At 39.8% G+C, this 24800-nt stretch overlaps 1 protein-coding gene across 2 annotated transcripts in view; it reads right to left on the reverse strand.

Annotated features, from left to right (window-relative positions):
• MPPED2 (metallophosphoesterase domain containing 2) overlaps positions 1 to 24800 on the reverse strand; it is a 299248-nt gene that overhangs the window by 126193 nt on the left and 148255 nt on the right. The window contains exons 2-3 of one of the 2 annotated variants that reach the window (XM_054971986.1): positions 11972 to 12069; positions 2017 to 2242 (exon numbers count right to left, since the gene is read on the reverse strand). In XM_054971986.1, the coding sequence (XP_054827961.1) occupies positions 2017 to 2242; positions 11972 to 12029 (284 nt within the window). In that variant the 5' untranslated portion in view covers positions 12030 to 12069. The remainder of the gene's footprint in view (positions 1 to 2016; positions 2243 to 11971; positions 12070 to 24800) is intronic. The other variant, XM_054971985.1, reaches the window with a different exon arrangement.

A 24800-nucleotide genomic window follows, 5' to 3' on the forward strand; every position in this document is an offset into this window, starting at 1 on the left:
GAAACCCTTCTGTAGTCAGCTGAGACACAGTGTAAAAGCAGTCTAAGGTATACATACTATCCATGCAGCAAATTATCAACAGAAGAGGTGAGAGAACAAGGTTTACACTGTTCTTGATTAGTACAAGGTCGGCTCCAAGAAATCTCTTCCACTAAATGGAGAGTCTTACGGAACTTAAGCCCTTTTCATATCTCCACTTGGGGGAGATCTATCTCCGCTTGGGGGAGATCTATCGGCCCGTCACCCTTTGGTGTGCGGGGTTCCCCAAGGGGCGATACTCTCCCCAATGTTATTTAACATCTATATGCGCTGTGACGGCATGGTTGAAACAGAGCAGGCTGAAATTGAACCCAGTGAAGACGGAGGTCCTGCAGCTGGGACGGGGGCTGCCAGATGTTGGGATACAGCTCCCTGCCCTGGATGGGACACCACTGGCAACTTTGCCAGTGGTAAAGAGTCTGGGTGTGCTCCTGGATGCCTCCCTATCGATGGAGGCCCAGGTCACGGCGGTTGCCAAGTCTGCATTTTTCCATCTTCGTCAGATCAGGCAACTTGCCCCCTACCTGACGCCCCAGGACCTGGCTACAGTGATCCATGCAACGGTCACCTCCAGGCTAGATTACTGTAACTCACTCTACGCTGGGCTACCCCTGGGCCTGATCCGGAAACTACAACTGGTCCAGAATGCGGCGGCACGGGTCCTGACTGGTATACCTTACCAGTCACACATCACACCTGTCCTGCGCCAGCTGCACTGGCTTCCAGTTGAATTCCGAATCAGGTTCAAAGTGTTGGTTCTTACCTTTAAAGCCCTGAGTGGGTTGGGACCGGCATATCTTCGGGACCGCCTCTCCCTGTACGTTCCCCGGAGATCGCTCCGATCAGCGAATAAATATTTACTTGTGGTCCCCGGCCCTAAGGAAGCCCGCCTCGCTTCAACCAGGGCCAGGGCTTTTTCAGTCCTGGCCCCAGCCTGGTGGAACGCTCTGTCAATGGAAACCCGGGCCCAGCGGGACATATTATCGTTCCGCCGGGCCTGTAAGACAGAGCTGTTCCGCCAGGCGTTTGGTGATTGAAGGGGGCGGTGCCATGTCGGCCTCCCACCTTTGGGGTGGGGAAGGTTCTCCCCACCACTGCACCTTGTTAATTTGTTTTATTATTTGTATATTGATTTTAGTTTTGTTTTTATCAATTTTAACTGTTCACCGCCCAGAGCCCCTGGGATGGGCGGTATATAAATTGAATAAATAATAATAATAAATAATAATAATAATAATAAAATTTCATTTTAGTAAAGAAATTTTACTGCATTAATCAGATGAGAAAACACTTTGAGAAAGTGTTCATATGAAACTCATGAAAAAAAAAAGAATGACATTAAGCTTAATTGGGTAGCTCTAAGAAGTTCGACACTAATCAAACAGCACACAGCTAGTCTAGAAAAACATATTCACTTTCTAACTTCAATTACTCAACTCATCAAATACCGATTTTACTTCTGTGATTAAAATAAATTTTATGCATTGGATCCAATGGTTCCTTTCCACTAAGCAAGGGATTCCCATTCCACTAAGCAAGGGATTCTCTGCTGGATGAAAATTTCTTCTATTTGAGAAGGAAATGCTTTCCATGGAGGAAGACTTCTTCTAGTTAAGGGAACATTGCATAGGCAGATTCTTCACTTTTTGTAAGGGAACTGGATCCAACTCTCTGTGCCATTACAACAGTTCATAACCTTTATTATTTTATTTAAGATTGCAAATCCTCCTTTTGATTGCTGCACTCAGGGTGGTTTTCACCACTTAAACACACAATTAAATTGACAATAGATTCCCAAAGTAAATATAAATTGTTCCAGAATTATCACACAATACTAATCGGACTCTTGAGTTTAGTTATATACCTACTCTCCAATATATTCTTAACATACATCATAAAATTCTCTGTGGCAGGAATTCTTGCATACAGGTGAATTGATAAAATATCCAAGCCAAGGAAGTTTTAACTGAAACTTACCAAGGAGCGCCATATATCCGGAATCCTTTGACGGTTACCTCAGAGTCTTGCAAGTAAATACTGTTTGTCAGAAGTGACTGAACATTGTCAAAATCCTCTGGTTTCAATTTGGATACTGAGGGAAACCGGTAGTAATCCTGTTTAACAAGGTCTGCCATGAATTCTTTATCAAATGTCAGTTCATGATTTCCAGCAATCACTATTTTATATTCATATGGCAGGTTTCCTGAAAGGACAACAACAAAAAGCATATAATTAGCACACCTGTGTTGTACATCAAATATCCCAATTTAAGGTCACACTAGATATATTAGCATGCTAGAGTACAGGAAAAACTATTATTGGCACTCTGCATCACTCAGCAAAATATGCTAAGGAAAGGTATAAGCAGCTACATTCTTAAAAGATCTCTGAGGAATTCAAGCAGAGCTTCCAGATCACTTAATGTAGATGAATTACCTCTTAACATCCTTTGACCACTCTGCCATGCTCCTAATAAGAGGGTAAAGAGAGGTGAGTGAATATCATATTCTCCTTTGCATATTTATCCATTAGACACTGTAAGTATGAAGTTGTGGTGATGCTAAATTATTCTAATTTAATTTACCTGGCAAGAGAGTTCTCTGGAATGTCAGCTATTGTTGTAGTATTCATACTGAGGATCAGTCTAAGGCAAAGGCACACTAAGGACACGCCAAAAGACCGCTGCTGCAATCCAAAGCTTTATTCACAAGTGCCGAGGGTGAAATCAAGAAGACAGGGGAGCGCCCACACTCTCAGGCTGCTCCCGGCGGGAGATTAGCAACGGGTTTGGCTGGCTAAATTGTCCCGTTTCGCAAGGCTCACAGCTTCATCAAAAGCCACAAATAAATTCTTAGTGTAACAAGAATTTAGTGTCACAAGAGAGGAAATTCTGTTCAACTAAGAAGAAACTTGATTCTTGTCTAGCAGGTTATTTTTCAGTAAAAGAAATACGCTTTACTCTAAGAATTTATTTGTGGCTTTTGATGAAGCTGTGAGCCTTGCTAAACGGGACAATTTAGCCAGCCAAACCCGTTGCCAATCTCCCGCCGGGAGCAGCCAGAGAGTGTGGGCGCTCCCCTGTCTTCTTGGTTTGACCTTCGGCACTTGTGAATAAAGCTTTGGATTGCAGCAGCGGTCTTTTGGCGTGTCCTTAGTGTGCCTTTGCCTTGGAGTTTGGGACCGTTCCCCCTGTCCTTTTGCCTTAACAATCAGTCTATACGACCCTGGAATCATTAAGCAAACGACACTCCCATATCCCACAATCCTCTTAGCAAACATAAAAATAAGTTACTTAGCTCTATCTGTAAAATGTGTGCATAAGTAACTAAAAGCTTTTATTGAAACACTCACTTTGCTTCTGGAATTATGGGTTTGCACTTCCCCCAGCTTTCTGCAGCAGGGCTACACCAAATTTTCGGCCACAGAAATTCCGAGGGTAAAATGGGAGGTTTCAATGCAGTGAAGTAAGAAATATTATGTAACCTCACCCCTACCTTTTTTTTCATACACTGTTCACCACCAGTTTACAGCTGCTGCTTCACCTAATCTATAGCTTGAGTGTTAGTTTTCTTTTTTGTAAACAATGGGCTTCCTCCTAAAATGATCACAATCAATAATGGATTGAGAGGTGATCAGATCTGGCTATGTGGTAATGTTATGGATCCATACTAAATTGAATTAAATATTCCTGCCCTCAATCAGAATACCCAATCATTTTCATTCTGTTTTATATCCTGTTCCTCCCACCCCTGATTTGTCAAAATTATTAGACATATTTCATGAGGTGAAGTTTCCACAAAATGTACACCATATTTTATCTCATCTCTAGTTTAAGGCTCTCTTTCTTTCTCTCAGGATACTGCTGAAGGGCACACAATACTTCCAATAGTAGAAGGATCCATAGCCTTGATCACCTTCCACCATAAGCTGATTAAACTGATACAAATCCTTTTTGGCAAGATGTCAGAAGCCTCTATTTTTCCCACCTCCACCTTGTGAGAGAATCTGTTTACTGATGTGCATGTGGAATTTTCTTTTATGTCTGGCACTTCCAGCGGCAAACCTAGAATGCTTCAGAGCTTAAAAGTTTTGCTAATTGTTCAAATTATTCCTCTTTCCTGTCTTTGATAGGTGCAAATCAGCAATCACTTGTCTCTGTCAAAGGAATGGACTAACTGTTCATAGGTGGATGGTTTAGAATCCCCTACCCATATTTGTTTTTTCTTGTTGTGACCATATATTTCTCTTAGTGCAGTGGCCCAAAAATCACTTACAAGCCAAAATGTAAGCTTTCTCTCTAGCTGAAAGACATACATTTGATACTCTTTGCAAAAGAGATAAATTAATTAGGAAAGAAAAGGAGGAGGGATGGGTTCTTGGTTAGATACCATCTTGAAAATTTAAAGAATGGTTTGAAAGAGTGCTTAGAATCCTGCTTGGACATATCTGGCATGAGCCTACAGTCACATTTTTAGAGACTTGTTTTATACTTTTTGCCCCTTATTAAACATCTTCTACTTTGGTTTTTTTTTTAACATTTCTGAACATTTCTGATTTTTTAAAACTTTACATATATTAATTTTTTATTATAAAATGGTGGGATTCATAAGCATAAGCCTTAGTCATGTTCCCTGCTAATAATTACAGGGTTTCTTTTGCTCCATATATAAGAAGGAATAAGGCATCTAACAGTATAATCAAAAAGAGTCCAGTAGCACCTTTAAGACTAACCAATTTTATTGTAGCATAAGCTTTCGAGAATCAAGTTCTCTTCGTCAGATGCATGATACAGAGACTGGTCAAACACAGAAGAGGAGGGAAAGAAGAGGAGGAGAGAGAAGAGGCAATTAGGGGGAGAAACCAAAACATTCCTTTGCTAGTATATGTAAACATCTCCTTTTGGTGTGTGGATCAGTTGGCTTCAAAGGAGTTTGCCCTGTTAGTTTGTCGCAGCCAAACAGCTAGACCATCCAATTCCAATGCAGTATGAGCCTTCGATAACCACTGACCAGTCTCTGTATCATGCATCTGACGAAGAGAACTTGATTCTCGAAAGCTTATGCTACAATAAAATTGTTTAGTCTTAAAGCTGCTACTGGACTCTTTTTGATTTTGCTACCACAGACTAACACGGCTAACTCCTCTGCATCTAACAGTGTAATCCTAAACAGGGTTACGCCCTTTTAAGTCCATTTAAGTCAATGAACTTAAAGGGGTCTAAATCTGCATATGATTGCACCTAGAAAGGAATAGTCACTTACAGTGCAATCTTATGCAGAGTTACTCCAGTCTAATCCTATTGATTTCAATGGGGTTAGACTGGAATAATTCTGCATAGGATTGTACCGTTAGTCACCTAGAAAGAAATAGCTGGAGACAATCAACAGAAAAGGGGGTTCTTGGTAAGAAGCATACTCTAGATGCTGAGAGACTTCTTTCCTCTCCCTGTGTATCATGACAACAAGTATAGGCCTGTCACTACTTGGATGGGAGACCTCCTAGGAACCCTATACAAACAAAATAAATTAAATAAATAAATATTCATTATTAGGTTTCTCTCAGTTATTACATTTTGGAAACATATAATGTCATGTAATTGGGAAGAGGGCAGTTTCCCAAAATATATGGTTAGTTTCTATGTTGAAGGCCTTCAGTTTCTTCTATATGTTTGTGGTCTAGTGCAGTCTGTCCCTTTGATCCAAGGGCATGATACAGCAGCTATATTTTATGCAACAAACAAGTGGATTGCCTGTAAACCACTGTTTTCTGAAGCAAAAGCTTATGTGGAGAACAAAAATGCATGTTGGTCTTTGACTGTAAAGAGAATCTATTCATCCATTCATCCATGTACAGACATATTTAATCACCTGTAAACTATGAAACCAAAGCCTTGGCAACCAACCACAATCTGTAGCTGCTAGGACCCCATTCATGAAGTTGGAGTCTCATTTCTGATATAGCACTTGGAGCTTTGGAGACACTCCAAAAAACAGCATGAGGTGGCTGGAGCTCATCTGTGTCATTTTGTACTTCGCAAGCATTCTGGAGTGCTTCAAGAGCGCAGCCCAAAATGGTCTAGCCTCAGTCCTGCTCCCGATCTTACAGCAAGACTGCTGGAGCACTTCCAAAGCACATTAGATATAGAAGGTGAGTCAGCATCCTATTCCAGCCCCCAGTTCAGGAAATGGGTTGGTATTCCTCATGCTCAACAAAGATGTGAGGATGCTGATCCATGATGGCTATGGCAAACACATCTGAACTATCATAGATGTTATTAGGACCATGCCAAATATACTGCGAATGAATGAAAATAAATAATAACAAATTTTCCATTTGCATAATAGTTTAATATTCTGAGATGTACTTAGAATGCATTAATTATGCATGCCAAGTGCATGAATCAGTGTGATACATGATTTTGAATATGGATTTACATCAATGAAATGGGTTAAAAATACCAGTTAAGATCAGAGTTGCTGAGAAGTCTCTTCCCATTTTTAAATAGCCAACTATAAAATGTCACCTTCCTCAAAACATTGTTATGACATCACAATTCAAAGCCTATCAGACCTTTTGTAAACTAGGATCTCTACTATTGTACATTGACTTATTCAAGCATTTCTGGCCCTATTTTTCTCCCCACTGGAAACCACTGGAATGTTTTCTTGGAAATTACAATAATTATAAGGCAAAAATAACAATAGCAATAGAATCATATTTCTGACAGGACAAGATGGTTTATGCTAAATCTGTTCTACTCAAAATGTACAAGGTATCATGGGCAGAATGGAACATTTGAGGCCACCAATCAGTGATAGTGACTTTGGAACCATACGCTGATCTTTCACATACTACTCCTGTAGCTCTTCTGGGCATCATTTCCCAATACAGCATCTACCTTATGTTCCAGAAAAGAAAGCAGGGTCATTGTCCTGTTGGGCTTGTGAATGGCAGTCCCCACTGCTGCTGGCATTGGAAGGCATGTCAATTGCAAGCCTTCCTGAGCTGCAGGCCTCATACCAGAGATGGAAGTACAGGACACATCAACAACTCTCCTACTCTTCTCTGCAGCCTCTGCACTCTCATCCCAGTACCAGGGCAGCAAGCTGACCACAGCGTACAACCACCAAAACAGCAGGCACACTGGAAGAGAGCAAGGTGTCCTGAGTGGGATGGTGGTTTCTTTACTCCTCTTTCTTCAGGACCAGCATGCTCTCTTCTGGGAGCCCAGGCACTCTCACTCAGTCACCTGAGCTGCTGTTCCTCAAGCTGAGGAGACAAGGCAGATGGCCCTTCCCTCCAAGATTCAACAGTGGTAGGCGGAGACAATCCTTTAAGTAATCTGGTAATCAAAAAAGTTATGGTTATATATTAAATATTAATAGTTACATCTTATTGTATGTGTGTGTGATGGGGTGAGGTACAGGTCGTATATCAGTTATGTGGCTTTTCTGATTGATGATGGCTGAGAATGTAGCTTTCCACAAGCTAACAGTGAGCACCACTATCATAAATAATCATCATATGAGACATAAAGAGATAATGGGTAAGAGACAAATGCCAAATAGATTCTGCATGTTCACTGGCTATAAAATCCAATCATTATAATGAAGTAATGTGGAAACACACACCAATATATGAAACAGAGATACAATGGGCTTGTTTATATCACTATACAGTTACTGTTTTAAATTTCATTTTAAGCAACCAGCAAGAACTTTCTATAACCTCATGTAAGTCTCAACTTTTGTGCCTTAAAGAATACAGAATAGTAATAAACAAGCGATCACTCGAGATATCCAAATGTCCACTCAGGGATTATACTGAGAAATCTTTAAGGTCATTCTGCATCTGTACACAGACACACTTAAATATATGTTATTTTAAAGTGGCTTAAACCCAGCACAACTTCCCAGTGTATACATTAGCATAAACAGGCTGATTTTCTCCCCCAAACTATTAGTAAATTGCTATCTAGGTAAGCTAACTTGAACAATATATGCCCATTGCTGTACTTCCTTAGAATAATGAGATTTCCTTCATGATTATTGTATGTCATTCCATCTTTAATCATTCATGAGTTTGCTGTAAATGCTTAAATGTTTTCAAATGGATATTGTTTAAAGAAATGAGGGTCCAACAACATCTGATTATTCTGATGCACAACCTATACTCTGAACAAGAGGCTACTGTGAGGAAACAGAATGGTTTCCAATTGGCAAGGGTGTCAGACGAGGATGTATATTATCTCCCTACTGATTCAACCGCTATGCAGAATATATCATAAGGAAAGCTGGATTAGATCTAGAAGAAGCTGGCATGAAAATTGGTGGAAGGAACATTAACAATTTGAGATATGCAGATGACACCACATTACTAGCAGAAAATAGTGAAGACTTGAAACGACTACTGATGTGATGAAGGTTAAAGGAGAAAGCACTGAAGCAGGATTACAGCTGAACATCAAGAAAACAAAAGTAATGACTACTGAGGAATCACATAATTTTAAAGCTGACAATGTGGAAACTGGTATTGTTTATGGTTTTCTATTCCTTGGTACAATCATCAACCGAAAGGGAAACGACATTAGAAGATTGAGACTTGGAACAGCAGCTGTGAGGGAACTAGAAAAGATCCTTAAAGATAAAGATGTCTCACTGGGGACCAAGATCAAGATAATCCAAATGATGATATTCCCCATTACTATGTATGAATGTGAAAGTTGGACAATGAAGAAAGGAAGAAAACTGAGATTTGAATTGTGATGCTGAAGTTTTACAGGTACCATGGATGGCCAAAAAGACAAGTAAGTGGGTTCTAGATCAAATCAAGCCTGAATTCTCCCTAGAAGCTAAAATGACAAAACTGAGGCTATCGTACTTTGGTCACATCATGAGAAGACAAGATTCTCTGGAAAAATCAATAATGCTAGGAAAAGTGGAAAGCAGTAAGAAAAGAGGAAGACCTAAAATGAGATGGCTTGACTCAATAAAAGAAGCCACATCCTCCAGTCTGTCAACAATAGGGCATTCTGGAGGTCTTTCATTCATAGGGTCACCATAGGTTGGAGGAGACTTGACGGCACATAACACACACACAATATCACACAGATTTGGTAAGAAAAGCTGACCTGGCAGTCACGATCCAATTTGTTTTTTCTTCTCTGGTATTGAGGTAAGTGAACCAGAAAAGGATTTTTTGCTTTAACAAAGTGCAAACAGTACAAGCAATTTTTTCCCTATAAAGTCAATAGCACAAAAACAGGAGTGAAAAGAAGGCTTCATTCATTTGATCCCAGTTGACAGCAATCCAAGTAATTTCAGTGGAATTTATTTCCAAACAAAATCAGAAAAAACAAATAAGATTTCCCTTAAACAAGGAGATTGGTGGCAATCATAAGCTACTATATAAATGTTTAAATACATTAAAAAATACTAGAAATGTTGTTCCCCCTCACAAAGACCATCACATTTGTATTAGTTTTTGAATGTATGAATGTATCCAAAGATTAGCACTGAAGCTGTCTCGCTTTACTCTGCCAGTACAATCAACAAAGTACAAGATTAATTGAATAGCAATCAAAATTACTACTTTAAATGGAACTCGTTGTTAGGGGCACACAAAACCTTCCCAGCTGTTTCTGTGATTTCTTTTTAGCAGTGTTTTATTAATCTCTAAGACGTTGACAGGAACTTGGGTTTGGTTTTAATTTCACAGTGGCCAGGATAATATTAGGAATTTATTAATAGTAATTGCATATGCTATGCTTGTAAAGGTAGGATTTTCAACATGGTTAGATTGGACTCTATTGCAAATTATAGCTCAAGCCAGACTAGCTTGCTGTTATGCATAGTTCTAAGGCTCAAGAGAGTGTCCCACCCAATAGTTGACTGGGCTGGTTTAAATATATGGCAATGCCATCTCATTTCCTACATGCAAATGTCCTTGCCTCCTCCTAGGCTGCATTTCTGTGGAGAAAAGTGCTTCTTTAGTGAAAATATATGAAAATGTGTGTGTGTGTGTGTGTGATATATATATATAATGAAAATGAAAGACAGGTCATTAAAATATAAGAAACTCAAAAGTCATTACAACTGTGAACCAACAATAAGAGTCCCTGAAACCTAGCAAAATGGATAATTATTAACATGAGAGAAAAAAGGAACAAATGTAGAGGAAATTGACTAGGACCACAAGAAATACATTTTATGTTGAAAAATAAATTCCAGAGAAATGGCTAGCCTGATTTTGTCAGCTCTCAGGAGCTAAGCAGGGTCAGCCCTGCATAGTACTTGAGTGGTAGACCTTCAAAAGTTTAGGAATGCTATGCAATGTCAAACCACATCAGAACATCACTTGCCTTGAAAACCCCAGCACACGTCACCATAAATTGGCTGCAACTTGATGACATACAAAAAAAGACTTTTAGAGAAAAATTAAAAATCTATCCCCCCCCCTCTCTCTCTGTGTGTGTGGTCTTCAATTTGCATACAAATTTGCTGGTATGTAAAGTTGCCCCATTTTATTACTGGCAGTCTCTGCTGGGAGGGTATGCCTTCCATTAGCTGGGTCCTGTGCTGCCAGGCACAGCACACTATGCTTTGGAACAAGTGAGAAGCTTGGGAGAAGTCTGTCTCTGTCAAACTGGGGAGAAGACTGAAAGCAGCCTGTGTGGCCCAGCTGTCCCACAGAAGGAAAGACTTTCTATAGACTGGGATGGCAAGAAGAAAGGAAGGAGAAAGTTGGTCTGTGCTATATTTAGGACAGCAAGATATTAGGGAAGGGTTCATGAGACTACAGGCACAGAGAAAGGGGGCAAGGGCAAGGGAAAAACCCCTGGCGTAGAACCATGAGAGTTAGCAGCCCCCCAAAACACTTAGCTTCACAAAGGCTACTGTGGTGGTCTTTTGCATGGTGCTGAGCTGAGGAGACACACAACCAATTCATTATTTGGTAGTAGAACTGCAGTGGCTGACAAGTGATGCTTTTCTCAGGGCTGTACTGTGAACTGAAAGGTGTGAGAGAAGCAGGTGTTAGCAAGTACCGAGAGGACTGGAAGGGGAATATAGAGGCTGGCAGAGAGGGAGGACACCTCATAGTGGCTGGCTGACCTCATTTTTGGAGGGTCATCTTAAATTCAGGGTCCTCTGCTTTTATGCACTGGCTTCTCTCTTGGGGGGAAGGTCATCTTACATTGTATTCCTTTTCAGTATATATGATACATCTTGAGAGGCATTATTTTTGCTCACTAGTATAAATGTGAAAATATAAAAAAAGAAGCCCGCACTCAAAACAGCTTTCACCTTTTGCTAATATAAGATTCAGAATCCTTTTAATAGTACAACACAATTAACACATACCTGACCTAAGCTGTGCAAAAATCATCCTTCCTTTTTACATGTAGTATCTAATTCACAAAAGAGTGTGCAACAGCACAGTGAATTGATATTGATTGACAACAACAGACACACATATTACACACATACAAATAGAAAACCAAAAGTCAGAAATTCCTCAATACTAGTGAGCAAATCTGTCTAACGAACAATCTTATCACTTGCTACCATTTTTAATCACTCACAAAAATACCTGTCAAACGTGCTATCTGATTTAAAAGGCGGCTGAAAGGACATTAAAAAAACACATGGAAAATCCATCAGGGCAGGCAGAAGAGCAAACAGCTGAACTGTTTTGGTTCTATGCAAGAAAAACACTAGGCTACAGCACAGGGAGAAGTGAAGGCTGAGACGTACAGAGCCCTGCTATAAATCTAAAGCTCACATGTAAAAGCTCTTCTTTGTCGAAAATGTTGTTAGACACAACAAAACACAAATATTACGTAAGAGCAAGCTCTGCCTCTGACCTTTCGCTCTGTAACCGTCAGGCTTCATTAATTTTCACAAGGCCTGACAGCTCTAGCGTTAATACTCACGCTTGCTGATCGAGCCACACAGCAGGTTCAGACTGCTACCTTCTCCTCTGAAACTCATGCATTAGGGCTCCTTCCATGCTGGCAATGGAAAACCAAGTCTAAGAAACATTAAACACAAAAAACTACGTTACAATAATGTCAAGGTTGAGCCATAAACCCATCAAAGCAGGGGAACTATTGGAACCCCACCTAACGCTAAAGACCTGAGTGGGGGAAAGTATACTTAGATCTCTGGCAGAGACCACAGCATCAGGAGACATGACTTAATCTATGTGGTTCCTAATCAGCAGAGTGTAAGCCACTCTCAAACCAGTAGCTTATAATTAAATACATTACTGTCCAGTGACAGGTTCATTAAAAATAGTATTACCAATTGGAGTGAAAATGGACCACATACAACATGGGATTAATCTGACATTCCAGCAGCTGTTAATAAGGGAATTCCTTGCTTCTATGTATTTATGTCTCAACCATAACATTATTCTAATGTAACTGTTTGTGATTAATATCCTTTTTAAGTTTGTTAAATAAAAATCAAACATATCACATAAATAAAAAATTTTGTTCCAACATCCCTGATATTTTTTTAATATATTATGCATACCAGTTGCTGAGGTGGTTAACATGATTCTCCAGTAAATTCCAGTACAACTTTTCACTAGAATTTACCCACTAGTGCTCAATATGTTGTCTTAATAGAACTTTTACATTCCAAACCTATTCATGTTTACTCATACATAATTTTCCACTTTGTTCAAGGAGCTTACACCCATTTAAGTATGCATAGGACTACAGCCTAAGATGACCAATGATTTCTACATACAAATATTGTAAGTATCTAATACTGTGGTTTTGGTTGTTATTTTTTAAAAAACTAAATTTAATAAAAATTGGTATTTGCTAATAATGTTCAAATTATTACAGCCCTTTATATCTGACACCAGCCATCAGAAATAAATACCTAAACCAGCCTTTACAATGGCTTCTTAGACTCTGAAGAAAGGGGGTGGGGGAGAAACACACCAAAGCAAAATGAAGGAAAAAAGGCAAATGGTGCAAGAGAAGATTCTTTAATGTTTATGTAACCTCTACACATTTTGCAACAGTTTCATCAGGGGGATCTTCCAAATTCCTTTTAATATCATTTCCATGTTTGCACTATAGCAGAGTGGACACTATCTTGTAAGTCTATTGTTCAGCATCAGATGAACAAAAATTTACTCTGTGAATAAATCTAAGAGACGACCTTGGTTCAATTAACAGTGGTTCTATATTTGCTGGAGAATAATTGCCTACCTACAGAGAACAAAGCCCTGGCATTACTATTTTGCAAGTGTGTGTGTGTTATGTGCTGTCAAGTTGTCTCTGACCTATGGCAACCCTATGAATGAAAGACCTCCAAAACATTCTATCTTTAACAGACTTGCTCAGATCCTGCAAACTGGAGGATGTGGCTTCTTTAACTGCTGCCTTCCACTTTTCCTAGCATTATTGACTTTTCCAGAGAATCTTGTCTTCTCATAGTTTTTAAATAATGGTCACTCATTCCAGTTTTAAATAATATTTAATACACAAAGCTCTCCTGCCTACAAAACATTCTCTGTTCACTTCAAAGGAGGTTCTCTATATGAAGAAAAATATGGTTGTACCTATCAGCACCATCCATTGAAGTGAATGGTGAAGCCTGCATATATAGAACCTCTCTGTGTGTACATCACAGCACTCATGAGGCTCAGGTTCAAAGTGTAAGCATATTTTTTTCTGCTACAGAATCATTCAATGTATCTTTATATAATGTTGACATTTGGGTAACAGAAAATACCAGGACCCACAAATTCTATCTCAAGTTTCTCCTCAGTATATTTTTAAATGGTTCCACTACTATCGACTCCCAGATACTGAATACAATGGAAATAATCTCACTCTTCATACTACCAATGGACCTAAACAGAAATGGGTACCCTGAATTTTATTAAAGCTAAATTGAAAAAGTACATTTTTGGTTAATATTACATTAGGCTAAAATACAGAAATGAATCCTCATACTATATAAATCTAATAAGAAAAAGCCATCTCAATTTCAAAACTTTCAAAGCATTTTCTAGAAATGCATCAAAGATCAATTTACATGGTACCTGAGCTACTAAGGAAAACCAAATCACAGGTTTCAATTGGCTTAACTCATATTGAAAAGTGAGAGAGTAAATGCTTGGAAATGCAATTACTGCAAACAAACTCCATTTTCCCCACTCAGGAGGGAATTTCAGAGGACATTTTATTGCCATCAGGTAATATTTCTAAAGGCATCAATACACAAATCCATTTCTTTGTAGAATCTTCATTCACTGTATAACCCAATCTCCAGATTTCAAGCAAATTCTTCAGGAAAGAATATTACCTTGCATAAAGACCCAGTCAATTTTAATCATTTGCACTGTGAAACTTCAGAATGCCTCAACCAATAAAAGAACCTAACGCAAACAGCCCTGGAAGTACTTGTGACATCATTTTCCTTTGTTTTAACAATTTGCAATTGTAATTAAAGGACTACTTTTTCTTAATACAAAAAATAGAAATAGAAAATCTGTAAAAAAAATGGTTATCATATGAAACAATTACTCTATCTGCAAATAAGTTAATTATCAACTTCATGTTGGTACTGGAGGATAGTCGGGATTTTCACTTATAAATACTTTTTAAAGACCAGAGAATACTGCTATTAAGAATTTCAAAACTGTATGGTTTAGAAAGAAAAACGTGCCAGAAATCCGATTTTGCAAATCTTAGCCCAAGTGTGCTTTGGAAACAATGAGAATATTTGGAATGAATCAATCCCAAAACAGATTACATGACCTAGTACCCTTTGTTTCATTTTGCTTTCAATGGAGCTTTAAAGTGCACAATCAAATAAGTACAGTGTCTATGTCCTATCTTTCAAAAGTAGTTTCCAGTAGCTACCCCCAATCTAACCTATCCAGAGAGAGAAATAAAGAAACTGACAGATGGAAACAAAAGATGTTTTTAAACTTATACCTACACGCTATATAATTTGTAAACCACACTATGTAAGGAGGAGAAAGGAGTTTATAAATGACAGTTAGGGAGTGTGAGCCCACAGCATGCTCCAATTCTCCTAATCATGGTTTGGATCCAGAAGAGCGCTTTCATGGATGAAAGATTTCCTCCCATGGAGTGTGACTTACTCACATTCTCCCTCCTGCAGCAACCCAAAATGCCCCCCCCCCTGAAATCTATTCCTGGGGTCAGGGGATCCACAAAGTTTCAGGCTGCTGGGAGAGAGAGGGAAAAACTTGTGCTCTACAGACAAAAATGTGTTGCTTTGATCCACTGTGTTTGTTGCTGAGTTCTTTAGTATGGTATAGGAGAAACAAAAACAAATTACACAAAATCCAATAGAATACAATCAAACTCGTATTGCCAAGCATAACCATGGTCTTATATTTAATATTATTCTAATTCTGGTGACACATGACCAGAGTTTTATGTTTCTAAGTAAATACATATTTGTGTGAGTGTTTCAAGACTTAGCTGGGCATTACTGTATTTACAGTTCCATCCTAAGTAGGAATGTGCCCCTAGAATTGCCCTGTTAATAGCAGTAGTTATAATTACTGTGGTTACAGGAGAGTGAGGTATTGCTCATAATAAAGAAATGTCTCCATATATACAACTACCTAAAGATATAAAACCACGAGTATTAAATACTGTTAAGGTCAATGTCCACAAAAATTAATGTAGAAAGTAAAAAACTAATAAAAATCGTTTAATAGAATAATGAAAAATAAAATTAGAGAATTAAAACAATAGCAATAGCAATAACAGATGTATTACAAATCACTTTCAAATGACCAGTCTAAACTCCATGAACCACATGACCATATGCATTTCTGCCATTAAGGCATTCTTCAGTTATTATTAATGAATTACGACAAATACTTATCAAATTATTACATATAGTAAAATAGACCCAACCAGATTCAGAATGAATCTAAAAATAAAAGAGAGAAATTTAAAGGTTATTTACTAACTGGATATAAACATTTAATTCTGAAATTCTATCAAATAAAATTTTGGCAAATAACTTTTTTTAAAATGTCATATAAAGTCATGGAATGGGTGGATATAAATTCCAACCTTCCATTTGTAATAAATATCCATTATCCAGGCACACATGTTATGGAAAAAGGGAATGGTGTTATTTCCAATATTCCATGTACCTAATGACCAAATGTTGTCCATATTCGATGATGATATTTTGTTCATTATTTGTACTACACAAGGGAAGGTGCCATATGTATAGGTTTTTTTAAATCCTCTAATTTTATTTTTCTATATGCTATTTAAAAATTTTGCATTAGTTTTTCACTTTCTGTATTCACTTTTGTCTTTTGTTCATTTCTGTTTGTTTTTCTCAACCTTTTTTTGTTACCTAATTCTTTTAAGGTTGAGTCTTTCTCTTTTCTTTATTTTTCTTAAGGTCCATACCAGTTATATGAATATGTATGTATGTATGTATGTATGTATCTGTATGTGTGTGTGTGTGTGTGTGTAGCAGGGCTTTTTTTCTGGGGAGATGGGGGAACTCTAACCTGTGGCAACTCCTGGGAGGAGGTGGCACCCCAGTTACTGCATGTGCACAAACTGCGCACGTGCACTCCCAGGACTATGCAATGACATCACTTCCGGGAAGTGACGTTGTCACAAACCCTTATCTCAGGCTTGGGCTGACCTTCCCCTACCTTGAGGTAAAACTTCTCCTCTCTAAGCCTATGAAGCAGAATACTAGGCTGGGAAGCCTTTAGTAGCATGGTTGATGTTAAGCTTCAACTTTCTTTCTTGTCCCACCCTTCACTGAAATATCATAGAATCATAGAATCATAGTTGGAAGGGGCCATACAGACTATCTAGTCCAACCCCCTGCCCAGTGCAGGATCAGCCTAAAGCATCTCTGACAAGTATTCATCCAGCCTCTTCTTGAAAACTGTCAGTGACGGGGAGCTCGCCACCTCCCTAGGCAGCTGATTCCACTTTTGAACTACTCTGCCCGTGAAAAAGTTTTTCCTAATATCCAGCTGGTACCTTTGTACATGTAATTTAAGCCCATTGCTTCGGGTCCTACCCTTTGCTGCCAACTGGAACAGCTCCTTGCCCTCCTCCAAATGACAGCCTTTCAAATATTTAAAGAGAGCAATCATGTCCCCCCTCAACCTCCTCTTCTCCAAAATAAACATTCTCAAGGCCCTCAGCCTTTCCTCGTAGGGCTCAGTCTCCAGACCCCTGATCATCCTCGTCGCTCTCCTCTGCACCCTCTCGATTTTGTCCACATCCTTTTTGAAATGAGGTCTCCAGAACTGCACACAATACTCCAGGTGCAGCTTGACCAAGGCAGTATAGAGAGAGGCTATGACCTCCTGTGATTTCGATGCTATGGCCCCTTTGATAAAACCCAAGATTGAATTAGCCTTTTTTGCCACCGCATCACACTGACTGCTCATATTTAGTTTACAGTCCACTCTTACCCCAAGATCCCTTTCACATATACTACTACCCAGAAGTGTATCCCCCATCCAGTATTTGTGCTTCCCATTTTTGTGGCCCAGATGTAATACTGTGCACTTATCTATATTGAAGTGCATCCTATTTGCAGCTGCCCACTTCTCCAGAGTATTCAGGTCTTGTTGAATTTTAATTCTATCTTCTTGGGTGTTTGCTACTCCTCCCAATTTGCTATCATCAGCAAATTTAATGAGCAGCCCTTCCACTCCTTCATCCAGATCATTGATAAAAATATTGAAAAGTACCGGGCCCAAAATCGAGCCCTGCGGCACGCCACTGGACACCTCCCTCCAATCTGATGAAACACCATTGACCACCACTCTTTCAGTGCGGTCCTCTAACCAGTTCCCTATCCACCGAACTGTCCTATAGTCCAGTCTACAGTCTTCCAGTTTGCCCATCAGAATGTCATGGGGGACCTTATCAAAAGCTTTACTGAAATCCAGATAAATCACGTCAACAGAGTTCCCCCGTTCCAGTAAGCTGGTCACTTGATCAAAGAAGGAAACCAGGTTGGTCTGGCAAGATCTGTTAGGAACAAAACTGTGCTGACTTCCCCGGATCACTGAGAAGTACTTCAGATGCTTACAGATTGATCCATTTAAAATCTGTTTTAATATCTTCCCAGCAACAGAAGTCAGACTGACCGGCCTGTAGTTTCCCAGGTCATCCTTCTTCCCTTTCTTAAAGATTGGGATAACATTTGCTCTTCTCCAATCTTGTGGCACATCCCCAGTCCTCCAGGAGGCCTTGAAGATGATGGACAGGGGTTCTGCAAGTTCTCTAGAAAGTTCTTTCAGCACTCTTGGGTGCACCCCATCCGGCCCAGGGATTTGTATTCATCCAGTGCAGCCAGGTGCCTCTCCACAACCTCTCTGTCAATGTAAATTAGCCACTCAGGTGTCCTGCCACATTTTCTACCATCTCTAGATGTGCTTGAGTTCTTCAGGTAGAAAACAGAGGCAAAAAAGTCATTAAGCCTGTCTGCTTTTTCTCTGTCCTGCATCAGAGTTTCTCCTTCTACTCCAAACAGCGGTCCAATTGCCTCTTTTACCTTGCGTTTGCTTCTCACATATCTGTAGAAGTTTTTCTTATTGTAGCGAGCCCTCCTGGCCAGACCCAGCTCATACCGAGCTTTGGCCTCTCTGATGGCTGATCTGCAGTACCTAGTAACTCTCATATACTCCTCTTTAGAGGTCTGTCCTTCTCACCATTTCCTGAACATTTCCTTTTTCTCCCTTAGCTTATTCTGGAGCTCTCTGTACATTCGTATCAGTTTCTTGGAGCCCTTACCATGTTTCCGTCTTGCTGGGATAGTGAGGGCTTGAGCTTGCAAAAGCTCGTATTTGAGAAGGCCCCACCCTTCACTTGCTCCTTTCCCTTCCAGCACACTTCCCTCGCGGAATGACTCTCATCAAGCCTCTGAGTTCATCGAAGTTGACCCTACGAAAATTTAACCTACGAGTCTGGCTACCAACTTCCTTGGCCCCCAACAGCAACTGGAATTCAAGGAGGACATGGTCACTTACCCCTAAGGTCCACACCACCTTCATCCCATCTACCAATTCTTCCCTGTTGGTTAATATCAAGTCTAGTATGGCCGAGCCCCTTGTAGCTTCCTCCACCTTTTGAAAAAGGAAGTTATCGGCCAGGCAGGTCAGGAAATTGCGTGATTCATGACGTTTTGCTGAGCCTGTCTCCCAGCACACATCGGGGAAGTTGAAGTCACCCATAATTACAAGGTTCTGATGTCTGGATAGTCTACCAATCTTTTCAAAGAGGGCAGCATCCGTTTCTTCTCGCTCGTCAGGTGGTCTGTAGCAGACTCCAACAATAATACCCTTTGTCCTTCCTCCCCTTATTTCTACCCATATGCTTTCCACTGGGCTGTCCGCCCCATTCTCCATAACTTCTTGACAATCAAGCCCTCTCCTCACATACAACGCCACTACATCTCCTCTTCTACCCTTCCGGTTTTTCTCAAACAACTCATACCCATCCACTAGCATATTCCAGTCATGGGAATCATCCCACTGAGTCTCAGTAATTCCTACTATATCGTAGCCCTCTGTTTGCAATAAAATCTCAAGCTCTTCTTTCTTTTTACCCATACTTTGGGCATTGGTATATAGACACTCGTAGCCTTGTACCTTTGTTTGACCTGTCCTACCTAGGTGGTTCCCCACTGTTTTCACTTTGTCATTGAAATCACCATGTCGATCGTCCCCTTCCCCTTGCGGCATCAGTTGAAAGCTGTCCTTTTTTTTTTTTTTGAAAATTTTTTTATTGGGTTAGGATCATATATTTACACATCACAATCAATTTTCCCATTTCCCAATTTCTAACCCCCTCCCTTTCCCCCCCTTTTTTGTTGACTTCCAACAGTTTTCCAACCCTTTGTCCCTTTTCCCTTACTCTTTATATATTCCTCTATCTAATCAAATGTATATTCTCCTTTTATTCTAAGCAATACTTCTTTAACTATTTTTAATGCTCTGTACCCATAATGGATAAACAATTTATCCCATAATTCCGTTTTCAAATGTTTCTGTATAACGTAAACTATGTAAACTATATAAGCCATACAATCATATAAATCAACCAACTTAACTTATACTCTATATATTATTAATTCTATCTTCTTCTTGTTGAAAGCTCTCCTGATGAAGTTCTCCAGGTTCGTTCCAAACGTTTCCTTCCCTGCCCTTGAGAGGTGAAGCCCATCATGAGCTAGAAGGCCTTCTCTAAGAAAACCTATCCCATGGTCCCAGAACCCAAAGTGCTCCTGCCAGCACCACCATCTCAGCCAACGATTCACCTCAAGTATGGTCCGCTCCCTGCGCATTCCTCTTCCTATGACTGGAAGGATAGAAGAGAATACCACCTGAGCCCCCAATGTCTTCAACTGCCTTCCAAGAGCTTCATAATCCTCTTGAATTCTTGTGACAGTATTCGCAGCCGTGTCGTTCGTTCCCACATGAATCAGCACAAACGGGTACTTACCAGTGGGCTTGATGAGTTTTGGCAGCTGGTCAGTTATATAAGTAGTATGGTTACCCAGCCAAGTCCAAGTAGGGGAAAGATCAGAGGTTTGTGCTTCCCATAAACAGAGACTGGCAAACAAGGCTTGGGGAGATTCAAAGTGTAACAGAAGGTTTATTTACAAGTAGATAACGTAAGAAGGCAGGTAGGTAGGTGTTTGAACTGAAGTAAAAGAAAGGTTTTTGTACAGAACCTGTGAGGCACAAAACACTTGGTATGATTCTAAGTTGCTGGCTTCTTTGAGAGATGTTGATGTTATTAATCTTAAAGATGTTAAAGTGAATTCTTTCAGAGGTTGGCATTGTGTGTGTGTATAAAATGTAATCAGTGCTATTTCTTAGTACCAATAACATTATCCTATCATGGGCACCTTAATCAAGAGCTGGTGGAATTTATGGGGTTTTTAAAAAGTAAATATTCTAATACAGTCTGCTACTAAATTCTTGTCTTCTCATACTATTCTAATCTTGGCTTTGCCAGTACTTTCTTACCATGTGTGAGCAATCATTATAAAGACAGTTTAAACTTTACTAAGGGATGACCGAAAAAATACCCCACAGTGTTGTCAACTTTTTAATCAGCTCTCCTCTGAACCTTTAACAGTAGCCTGAACTGCAGAAATTAGACAACTGTATCTCTTCTCAATATTGTCTCCAATATAAAGGTGCTTGCTTTACATCCCAAATTTCTACATTTACTCAAGCAAAAAATACTAAGAAGGGTATTAGTCTGTCTGTAGCAGTAGTTTGTCTGTAGCAGTAGAAAAGAGCAAGAGTCCAGTAGCACCTACAAGACTAACAACATTTGTGGTAGCGTATGAGCTTTTTTGAGCCACATCTTTGAGAAGTGAGCTGTGGCTCACAAAAGCTCATACCCTACCGCAAATGTTATTAGTCTTATATGTGCTGCTGGATTCTTGCTCTTTTCTAAAAATTACTAAGTCATGCTGCATGAGGATCCTCTGTAAATTTAAATTTCTTACAAAAATTAATTTTTTTCTAAGTATTTTGATTAAATTATTACCTGTATATTTCCTAGATTTCCTATTACCCATCTTTCTTAAAACTTTGGCTGTAGTAGTCTGTTAAAACAAATACACTCCAGTTATAAAGTGGTGTTTATAAATCTCAAGCACCACAACATAAAAAGAAAAGAACACTTCACTAGAGCTAGTAATTAACAGTGAAAGTTAACATAATCCTCACTCATCACTTAAGATCAGTAACAATTTGCATCTTATTTATATTCTGCACCAGAAAGCTTTTGCTACCTCCATCTCAAAGGCTGCCATCTCTGTTTTTACAGCTGGCCTTACAGAAGCACTTGTTTATTAATGTCTCAGTTGCTTCCACTATAACTGTGTGGTGCATCTTCTCTTGTCAGCTGATCAGTCAGATACTAGAAAACATTTTAACGTACCTAGGTAAAGAAGCCACTTGTCAATGGCGAGAGCTCCCTAAACCATGCATTCTAGTTTTGCTGTATGTTCTGTATGCTTTACTGTGGTTTTCCACTTATAAGCAATTTAAAACAAAAACAGTGATTTACTAGCAAAGGCTGAAAACCTTTCCAAAATCTTTCAAAACTGCTTAGCTTGTATCTGTTCATGTGGTAAAGAAGCTATACTGAAATTTCAGCAAACTTACTCTAATTCTACCAGCCCATATATAAGGAGAGGCATTTTTAATATGTCCCCAAAATAAAGATTACTCTTTCATACACAATCTGATTCATAGAAAAAAATATTTTTTTCAAACACATCTAACAACCAAGAAATTGAATACTGTGATTTCTGCCTGTCTCATCTGTGCCCTCAAACAACTTAAGTAACATTTGTTTTTTATCTTGGGTTAAAAAACAGTGTGGTTGCATTTTTTACCCAAAATTACTTCAGCTTCAGATTACTTTATCATATTATATGATAGTTTGCAGCAAAATATACCATGGTTTCTGTTTATCATATTTCATCCCACCACTTCTCCAGAAGTTCCATGTGGCGCACATGGTTCTCCATTATTTGTTACTTTTTTTCACAATAACACTCTGCCATCTCTTCCACCAGCCCACACAATTTCTGCTCTCCACTCCTTCAGCATATTCCTCTCAACTTCTCCTCTGACCCATGCCAATAAACAGGCTCAATTTAATGACCTTTCGTGCTCTTGCAACATATAATTTTTAGTCCCATTCCAGCCCCACAAGAAGGTTGTTTAATTTACTTTAGCAAGTTCCAAGTAAAAAAATCAAAAGAAAACTGAAAATATGGCTTTATTGTTTATTTATTAATCTAATCATATTTATATCTTGCCCTTCCTGAAAGCAAGCTCAAGGCAGGTCACAACAATGAAAAATCGTACAGATTAAAACATGCTAAAACACAGAAAATTACAATACATATAAAATCAGCAATATAGGGCATCTGCTATCTAGACCTAAAAGGCTGCAGACAAGCTATCGGTTGCAAGTCAAAATATATAAATCCCAGGCGGAAGGACATAGGGCACAGCAGTCAGGAGGAATGGTTGCCATCACCTCAACCAAAGCCCTGGTGGAACATCTCCATCTTGTAGACCCTAAAAAACTGTAAGAGATCTCACATGGCCAGGATCTCCATTGAGAGCGTGTTCCACTAGGCTGAAGCCAGAGCTGAAAAAGCTCTGGTCCTGGTCAAGGTAAATGTCCCTTAGGTCAGGGACCACCAGTAACTGTTTTTCTGCAGAGCATAAAGCCATCCGGGGGACATACTGGGAGAGGTGGTCTCGCAGGTATGCCTGACCCAGTCTGTTAAGGGCTTTAAATAACAAAACCAAAACCTTGAATTGGAACTGGAACTCAACTGGGAGCCAGTGCAGCTGGCACAGAGCTGGGCATGTGCCCTGAACAGTATCCCTGAAAGGACACATACCACTGCACTCTGTGCCAGTTGCAGTTTCCAGATCAAGACCAAGGGTAGCCCTGTGTAGAGTGAGTTGACTGTTGCATGGATCACCGATGCCGGGTCCTGGGAGGAAAGATAGGGCACTAGTTGTCAGACCTGCTGGAGATGGAAAAAGTCAGATCTTGAAACTGCTGTGACCTAGGCCTCCACTGAAAGCATGGCATACAGTATCATGCACAAGCTCTTCACCACTGACAAAGACAGTAATCACACTCTGTCAAGGGTAGGGAGCCGGATCCCCAAACTCAATGTCCCATGACCCCGATGCAGGACTTGTCTTTAGAAGGTTCAGCTTCAGGCGACTCTTTCTCAACCATACAGTCAGTGTCCAGGCCCCTGGCCAGGGGATCCAGCACAATATCTGGACGTCCATCCATCAACAGATATAGCTGTGTGTCTTCAGCGTACTGGTGGCAACCCAGTCCAAAACTACGGATCATCTGGGCAATGGAACACATATAGATATTAAATAATACAGAATCACCTCCTGGGGGATGCTGCACACCAATAAATGGCATGCCAACATCTGTTCCCCCAGCGCTACCCTCTGTCCCTGACTATGCAGAAAGGAGCCCAGCCACTGCAAGGCTGTCCCACGTATTCCCCATGGCAGAGAGTCAAAAGACCATGGTTGACTGTGTCAAACGCTGCTGTAAGGGCTAGGGTTGCTATGACAGACTCCCCTTCACCCCCCCAATGAGAAGCAGATTTCCCCCTCCCCCAAATTTAGTTAGCTTGCTTTGGCTGAGCAGCCCCCAAGTAGCATATTAACCTTTGTGGTTTGAAAGTCTGTTTGTCCCACCCTGACAGTCAGATATAATTTTGGCTTTTTTAGCCCAGTCCAGGACCTTGATGAGGAAAGGCAGGAGCCCTCTTCCTTTTTTGTTGGAAATGACACTGGTGACTGTGTAACACTAAAAAGGAAATAACTTTATTTAACAGGCAGGGATTAAATAAGCATAGTAAGGGAATGAAAGTGCTGATGTAAAATTTTCTGGTAGTACAGAATTCACTTTGAATAACAGGCAAAATAGTTTCCTTAAAGCTTAGTTTCTTGAATTCCTGGTTCTTAGCAGTGAGAGATGTTTTATTTAATACTTCAGTTACAACAATGTTTCTTCACAGAGTTTCCTATGACAGCTCAGGTTTCCTGGAGTCAGTTTAAAAACTGTTTCCCCTTCCTAAAAGCCAAACTCCTTTTAGAAACTGGGCAGGAATTAATCTTCTCCTCCTAAGAAGATATAACCCTTTTTCTTTTGGCTTGAGAAGGAG

Source organism: Eublepharis macularius, chromosome 2 (assembly GCF_028583425.1).
Source record: "Eublepharis macularius isolate TG4126 chromosome 2, MPM_Emac_v1.0, whole genome shotgun sequence".
Lineage (NCBI taxonomy): Eukaryota > Metazoa > Chordata > Lepidosauria > Squamata > Eublepharidae > Eublepharis > Eublepharis macularius.